Consider the following 7,823-nt stretch of genomic DNA (forward strand, 5'->3'; position numbering starts at 1 on the left):
GCGAGAAAAATGGGTGCACCGGGGTTTAGACAGGTTCGGGCCGCACGGAGGCGTAACACCCTACTCCTGCGTGAGCGCTATATTTATCCTTGAAGGGAATTCTTCAAAGATGTATCTGGTTCCAAGGGGAGAGCCGTTTACAAAGAGCTTGAGGCTCTCGTGTTCTAGCTTGGCTTGAGCTGGTTCGAGCGTCTGCGTCCTCTTCTTCACACACTTCCGGTCCCTCTTTTACGTGTTCTCTATCCTTTCCTTTTATAGGCGCGCCGACATCAACATATCCTGAATGGGAAAGAGGGGATGCGAATGCCAAGGTGCCACGGAGAAAGGCGTAATCATTTCGTCTTGGCGAAGTGACAGGGGCGGTGGAGAAATGTGGCGCGCATTCGACCACCTGCCACTGTGGAAGCCCTCGGGCGCCATAAAGGGGGCCCGTCGGGCAGCCTCAGAGGTGTCCGGTGCGTCCACCCTGTCTTGTTCTTCCGCCATGGCAGGGTGGCAGACGGAGCGCTTCGATCTTGATAACGTGCCATGACATCTACAGGTCTCAGCTCCCCATCTGATGCGCCGTGCCAGAGGTACGTGGAGAGAACAGTTGAGCCGAGTGAAACAACAATAACGCAGAGACGCATTTGCTCCTGCAGTGCCAGGTTGTTGGCCGCTGGGAAATAAACAAGGGAGCTTGCTCATGTGGTTTGATTTTCCTGATGCACTAAATTCTGGATCTGTTGATCAGAAATCTAAACGAACCTGTGGTTTATTGGTGCGGTACATTTTGTGGCAGTCGTTTGTTGGACCAATATTAGCTAGTAGCACTGCCTTGCATCTTGATTCTGACGTCTGACGGGGACACATGGATATGGATGACCGAACCGCCAAACCCGTAACTCGAAAAGAAGACGATAAGTATTTTTTTAGAACTTGGCCATCAAACAGTCACGAGAAATACAAACTGTCAAACACCCATCTACCTAAAGCTTGTCTTTACCTGCGTCTCCATTCACTGCAAGTAGGCAAGAGCAGTAGTTTTTTTTTTAAGGAGAAGGCTTTATTAACTTTTATAATTACAATAAGCTGATATACTCATATAAGAATTACATAATAAAAATACACACAATCATAATAAAAAATACAGCTAACATGATACAGACACAAAATAAGAAGAGTTTTAAGAAGAAGGCTTTATTAACTTTTATTATTACAATAAGCTGATATACTCATATAAGAATTACATAATAAAGATACACACAATCATAATAAAAAATACAGCTAACATGATACAGACACAAAAATAAGAAGAGTTTAACCTCTCACTCCGGTTATTCTTGGTGGTAGTATTCCAGATTCTGACAGCGCTGTTGTAAGTCGCGTGCTAGTAGTACTGGAACGGACCTCGGACGGCCACGCCGTTTGCTTGGTTCAGAGAAAGAGATCCCATCATGCTCGCCCAGAGCGCCCTCCTCGCGGCAGCCGTTGCCATAGCCGCCGCCATCTTCCTTCTCCCTCCGGCTTCCCGCCTGTCATGTACGCACGCTGCCTGCTAACCGTAGCCTTCCAGCTTCCTCTCGCGCGCAGTGGAAGATTAATTCGTCTCTCCTCGCATTGCAGGGACGCCGCGGGGCCGCTTCGCCGACATGATACTGGCCAACGCCACCATCTACACCGCCGACGACCCCGCCCGCCCCTTCGCCGACGCCATGGCAGTCCGCGGCGGCCGCGTGCTCCGCGTCGGAACCTACGACTCCGTTAAGGTCGTATCAGTGTCACTCCTCTCCCGGTTCAGAGCTTAATTATATATCAAAAAAAATGTGTACATTGTTTGTTGCATCGCTGCTAGAGCAGCTGCTCAATCTTCTGTATATCGCTAAATTTTGTATGTAGTGTATGCAGGAGTTGAAGGGTCGCCACACATACGAGTTGAATCTCAGCGGGAACGTTGTGCTGCCGGGGTTCATCGATTCCCATGTGCACCTCATAGATGGTGGCTTGCAGGTAGCACTACTCGCGTACCTGCCATTGCATTTGGGCATTTGGCAATTGACAGTGGCCTACCTGTGACTAGGGATTACGATGATGCATTGATGCAATATGTAAATCGGTTTTAGAGAACACGACATGACGATATGCAAATTGTTTCTCAGCACGTGCTTTCTAAAACTAGTCTCTGAACTTGCTGCAGCTAGCGAGGGTGCCACTTCGAGGGGTCAGAACCAAAGTTGAATTCACCAGCAAGGTCAAGGAAGTTGTCAGAGGTGCCGACCTTTTTTTTTCGAAATCATTTTTTTTCTGAATTCCGTTGCACTGCGTTAGCAAGCCTCTATTGCATGATTATAGAAATCGGTGGGATGATAGTACAACATGCAAAAAAAATGTTGCTATGTTGCATAGGCGTGTTGGATTATGAGTCATGACACTTTTGCTTAAAGTCAATTAAGACATTATCTCATTCAGATTCAGCGTAGTAATCAAATAATTTAGCGTAGATTCTTTATCAGAGTTATTCTCTGCTTGTGCTTTATACTTTTACATTTGAATAGTTTTGATGAACTCCCAGTTCCAGTTTATTGCTAGTTCCAGTTTATTGCTACTAAAACTAGCTTGCTTTGTGTCTAATCAGTTTTCACTTTGGATTATTGGTCCTTCCTTCTGTTGCTTGAATGGACTCATAATAAGTTTTGTAGCATGTTTTTTTGGGTACGATAATGATTAAAATGCTTTTTTGTATATAGCATGTCCCCAACATTTTTGATATAATGGAAAAGACTTCCGACCTCTGCACTGTGAGATACCGTGTTCCCAACATATAAATATTTCTTTGTTTTAATATATCCAACTACTTCTATTTCATGAAACTGGTTAGCATTAACAAAGTTTTCTACAGACATCCAAGACTTATTATATTCTTGAAAGACTCTGAGACTTATTTTTTGAACAGATAAGCATCATGGACAATGGATTTTAGGAGGAGGTTGGAACAATGATGTTTGGGGAGGTGATTTCCCTACGGCTGCTTGGTTGGATGATATATCACCTAATAATCCAGTGTGTTTTCAAACTCGTGAGTTTTGAAAGTCTTTCAAGAAGCCATGACAACATGGCTGGAAGTGACTTATTTCAATTGCAGGTCTGGCTCTCGCGCATGGATGGTCACATGGGAGTAGCCAACTCATTAGCTATGAAGATCGCTGGGATTGACAAAAACACAAATGATCCAATTGGTGGAACTATTATGCGAACAACTGAAGGAGGTAACACAACTGATCAATATGGCCTTGAGCCCTATACTAGCCCAATGTTACTCCATAAAGTAAATATCGAACCCAAGCATATCTCTCTTTAGCGAGCATAGAACAACTATTTAGTTGTAAACATAGATATGTTCTCACTAGAAAAACAAAGGAAGAAACTCAAAATAATACTGTCAATGTAGTTCGTCAGTGGATCTAATGAGTTATAATGATCTAATGTACCTGATCACAAGCTTTATATATAAATTTTTCACAACATTCTCGTAGTTTATGTACTATGCTATTGCGAAGGATTATTCTTTTACTCCAATATGGACTTTCCTTTCCTCAACTTATAACTTCATGTGCTGGTTTTTTTTTATTAAATTTTGTGGATAGGAATAACCAAATTATCTGACATCTTGTGTCACTTGTAGAGCCTACTGGTCTTCTAGCTAATACGGCTATGAAGCATATATTTGATGTTGTTCAAAAAGTTTCTATCCATGAAAGAAGAGAGGCTCTTCTTAGAGCAAGTAGACATGCCGTAATGAGGGGGGTGACTACTGTTGTTGATGTTGGAAGTTATTTCCCTGGGACCACTGCCGAGAAAACATGGCAAGATTTTTCAGGTATTTTGTAACACTTTTGCTTGCGACATCGCTGCCGTAAGGAATGCAAAGTCAAAAATTTAATATCCTAATACTACAATACCTAAGTCACAAACAAATCTTAAGTAAAGCTACATGGATTTTAGTTATTTACATGATCCCTGATAGAGTTCTATGAGATTCTTTTGTATATTCCTTTAGAAAGATCACCCACTCAACAAGACATCCAAGCGCATCTTGCTATCCTTAACTTCTTTGGCGTGATCTTAGGCCTCAGAACCAACCTGGGAAAATGCGTTGCCCCCATCTGTTGCAATGGTGATCATATCAACACTGTCGTTGGGGAGCTCCCTTGCGGGCTGTCAACATTCCCAACTCAGTACCTTGGGGTCCCTCTAACGATCAACCGTCTTCGCAAATGCCATCTGCAATCGCTGGTGGACAGGATTGCCGCTAAATTGCTCCCTTGGCAGGCCAAGATGATCTCCAAACCGGGGCATGCCACTTTGGTGCGGTTTATGATCTCGGCAACCCCTGTACACACTCTCATTTCTATAGCGGTGCCCCCTTGGATTATCAAGGAAATCGACAAGATAAGAAAGGCCTTCTTGTGGGCATGTGACAAAACAACAACTGGTGGCTGGTGCACACGGTCATTTGGAATCCGTCACCCTGATAAATGTCGAGGACTGTCCGACTTGGAAATGGTCGAGCTCTGGACATTTCTCTTCCAAATCGGCTTATCAGGTCATGTTCATGGGTTCCATCGAATTTGATGGTGCTTCTGTGTTGTGGAAGGCATGGGCTCCTCCTACGGTTAAGTTCTTTGGTTGGTTAGGCCTTAATGGCCAACTTTGGACAGCAGCTAGACGCCGGCGACATGGACTCCAAACCAATGATTCATGTGTGTTTTGTTCACAGCTTCCGGAAACTACTGATCATCTTTTACGTCACTGCATTTTGTCCAGGGAGATATGGTGCCATATGTTAGGGATCCATGTACCAGCTTCTGTGACCACGTTCTGTAGTTGGTGGCTTGATTTGCAAAGCCGCGTTGATACCGAGCTTCGGAGAGGTTTGGACTCCATGATCCTACTCACTTGTTGGAGGATTTGGTTATCTAGAAACGACATCGTTTTCAACAAGCACTGCATTTCATCGGACTCCTTGGTGGACCTCATCAGGGACGACATCACCCGCTGGTGCGAGGCTGAGGCAACGAAGTTAGTGATAACAATGGAGAGGTTGCACCGCGTCGGCTCGATCATATGATCTTTGGCAAGCTTGAGTGTTCATAGTCGTCTTTGAGCGTGTAATTTCCCTTTCTAGCACCATTGATCTCTGTTTTCATGACCGCTCAGGTCGTTGTGTAATCCGTAACTCTATTTCCTACTTAATACAATGATACGCAACTCTCATGCGTATTCGAGAAAAAAAAAAGATCCACTTGTACTTGTTACATCTATGACCTACTTTGTACTCCTGACATAAGTATTAATACCACTACAGACGTCTATGAATGGGCTCACTCTATGGAAAAAATGACTATCAGAGCATGCTTATTCTTCCCAATGCCCACATGGTCTCGCGTTTCTGTAAGTTTGCTTCTTGAAGTATGCCGAGCTCTTCTGTGTTAGTTCTTTACTTTATGTGAATATACATTGTACACATATTTCTTGCTTTTAGGATCTTATTGATGAAAACGGTCGATCGCTAAGTCAATGGATCCATCTAGGTGGTGTAAAAGCTTTTCTTGATGGTTCTCTGGGTTCTTCAAGTGCATTGTTCCATGAGGTAAATAGTTTATCCCTCTTCTAGATAGTCAGCCACTTAAGCTTACTATTCTTGTTTTTAAGTGTTTAGTGGATTTTTGCAGCCTTACGAGGATGATCCTGGTAATTATGGTCTCCAAGTGATAGATATGGATAATCTTCTCAATAGAACATTAGAATCTGACAAATCTGGACTTCAGGTGAACATTTTTCGTTTGATGTATCATTCAGTTTCACTACCATCATTCTAAAAAGTTATAGTGTTTTTTTTTTCTTCAGGTTGCAATACATGCAATTGGGGATAAAGCTAATGACATGCTTCTGGATATGTTCGACAAGGTTGTTGATTTGAATGGAGTGAGGGACCGTAGATTCCGGGTGCGTTCTGATAGCATATTGCAGAATTGTTTTCTTTCCTTCTCACTCTGCTTAATAGAATTGGAACTGAATCTTGCATCTGGAATCAGATTGAGCATGCCCAACATCTGGCTCCAGGTGCAGCAAAACGCTTTGGCAAACATGGTACCATTGCATCTGTGCAGGTCAACTATTCCATTCCACTGCTATGTTTATGTTCTATAATGTTTTTAAGTGATGGTTCCAGTAGCTACTTAGAATTCTCTTAAATTCTGCGTATTGGTATTATGCTTTCCAATGTGGATTGCGATCTCCATCTTCAGAAAGATATGCTTATTGTTGACAGCCGGATCATATATTAGGCGATGCCAATTCTGCTGCAAAGAAGATTGGGATAGAACGAGCCGAGCGAAGTTCCTATACGTTTCGATCGCTGTTAGCTGGTGGTGCACGGCTGGCTTTTGGTTCAGATTGGCCTGTACGTAATTCTTGAAACTTCTTCTGTAACTGAAATCTGCTTTCAGTTACCAACTGCGATGTCTCTGTTTTCAGGTTTCAGATATTAATCCCTTACAATCTATTCAAATTGCGATGTCCCGTAAGCCGCCTGGATGGGAGGTCCCCTGGATCCCTGCAGAACGCTTGTCCCTGGATGACTCGTTGAAAGCGTAAGTCTCTCTGCAGATAAATATTCTTTGAGATATAGGCTGCTGCAAAATGCCAATGGATGTCGACCAACTTATAGTTGTAGGCCCTGACCACTAGTCTTCTGACAGCTGATGGCATTTCTCTACATGGCAATCTTTGCAATTGAATTTTACTACTACTAACTTTTGACTGATACTATCGTAATGCTTCTTGCACAGTCAATCAATCACTTACTATTGCTCACTGCTGCATTGTGGTATTAATCTTTTGAAAGTGGTTTGCCTACACACAAACTGCAGGCACACAATATCTGCTGCCTACGCCTGCTTCCTTGACCATGTTGTGGGCAGCCTTTCTGAAGGGAAATACGCCGATTTCGTGGTTCTGCCTTCCACCTCGTGGGACGAGTTCTCCACAGATCTGCCGGGGTACGTCCTGGCGACGTACGTGAGCGGCAAGCAGGCCTATCCATGATCGATGCCAAACATGGTGGTGCAAATACAATGTGTAGAATTAGCATATACCAACATCGGTGTTCTGATCCTTTCTGAATCTTCTCCCCTGATTTTGAAATGTTCTTGGTAGACTCAACCTGAATCAACAATTATTACTGCGACTTGGCCTAAAAGAGCTAGTGCCAGGCGTAACTTTCAAACGGCCGTTGTACACAAGATAGAAGGTATGGCTGACCGGTTGTTGCAAGTCGCACGTGCTATATATGAGGACTAAGGTTGTTGCATGACGCGTGCGCCCACAGCAAACGGGGCTCCACTTTTTCTTAGGGATAATTGCTCTAATTAACACGAGTCTGCTCTGTCCTTTCTTTTTTTCTTTTCGTTGGCGCCGCCGGCAACCTTTCCATTTTTACGGTCCCTGCATCCAAGTGAAGGAGCCAAAAGTGTAGGATCCTCTGAAGATCGCTACACATAAAAGTGTGCTCTTTTCTCACTAGATCAACCATGAAGATATAACTTCATATTTCCCTTTTTTTAATCAAGGAAATTCTTTATTTCAGCCTCTGCATATTTTTTTTTTACTTAATGCGACTTATATTGTTTCATTTTATCCTTGTCTAAGTTCTTTTTTTATCATACTTTTTTTTTGTCGCAACAAAGATGTATTTTTCGAATAGCAAACTTTTTTTTATTGAGATTTTCGAGAAACAGAGTGAGGCAGCCGCTCTCTGATCGTTCGCAAGCCCCGCACGCGTG

At 43.2% G+C, this 7,823-nt stretch overlaps 1 protein-coding gene across 3 annotated transcripts; it reads left to right on the forward strand.

Annotated features, from left to right (window-relative positions):
• Window positions 1-1,365: 1,365 nt before the first annotated feature.
• On the forward strand, window positions 1,366-7,413 carry LOC133928880 (protein LONG AFTER FAR-RED 3-like). Of its 3 annotated transcripts, none has more exons than XM_062375391.1 (15): window positions 1,366-1,521; window positions 1,606-1,748; window positions 1,888-1,989; window positions 2,177-2,249; window positions 2,933-3,039; window positions 3,122-3,245; window positions 3,662-3,856; window positions 5,345-5,430; window positions 5,522-5,629; window positions 5,712-5,807; window positions 5,887-5,985; window positions 6,075-6,149; window positions 6,311-6,442; window positions 6,517-6,632; window positions 6,912-7,413. In XM_062375391.1, the coding sequence occupies exons 1-15, from the start codon at window positions 1,437-1,439 to the stop codon at window positions 7,084-7,086; spliced, it is 1,716 nt and encodes a 571-aa protein (XP_062231375.1). In that variant the 5' UTR covers window positions 1,366-1,436; the 3' UTR covers window positions 7,087-7,413. The 3 variants fall into 3 exon arrangements, with proteins under 3 accessions (XP_062231375.1, XP_062231383.1, XP_062231391.1); XM_062375399.1 differs by having other exon boundaries at window positions 1,371-1,521; window positions 1,603-1,748; window positions 6,887-7,156; XM_062375407.1 differs by lacking the exon at window positions 5,345-5,430 and having other exon boundaries at window positions 1,374-1,521; window positions 1,603-1,748; window positions 5,571-5,629.
• The last annotated feature ends 410 nt before the right edge of the window (window positions 7,414-7,823 follow it).

The sequence above is a fragment of the Phragmites australis genome, chromosome 1 (assembly GCF_958298935.1).
Source record: "Phragmites australis chromosome 1, lpPhrAust1.1, whole genome shotgun sequence".
Lineage (NCBI taxonomy): Eukaryota > Viridiplantae > Streptophyta > Magnoliopsida > Poales > Poaceae > Phragmites > Phragmites australis.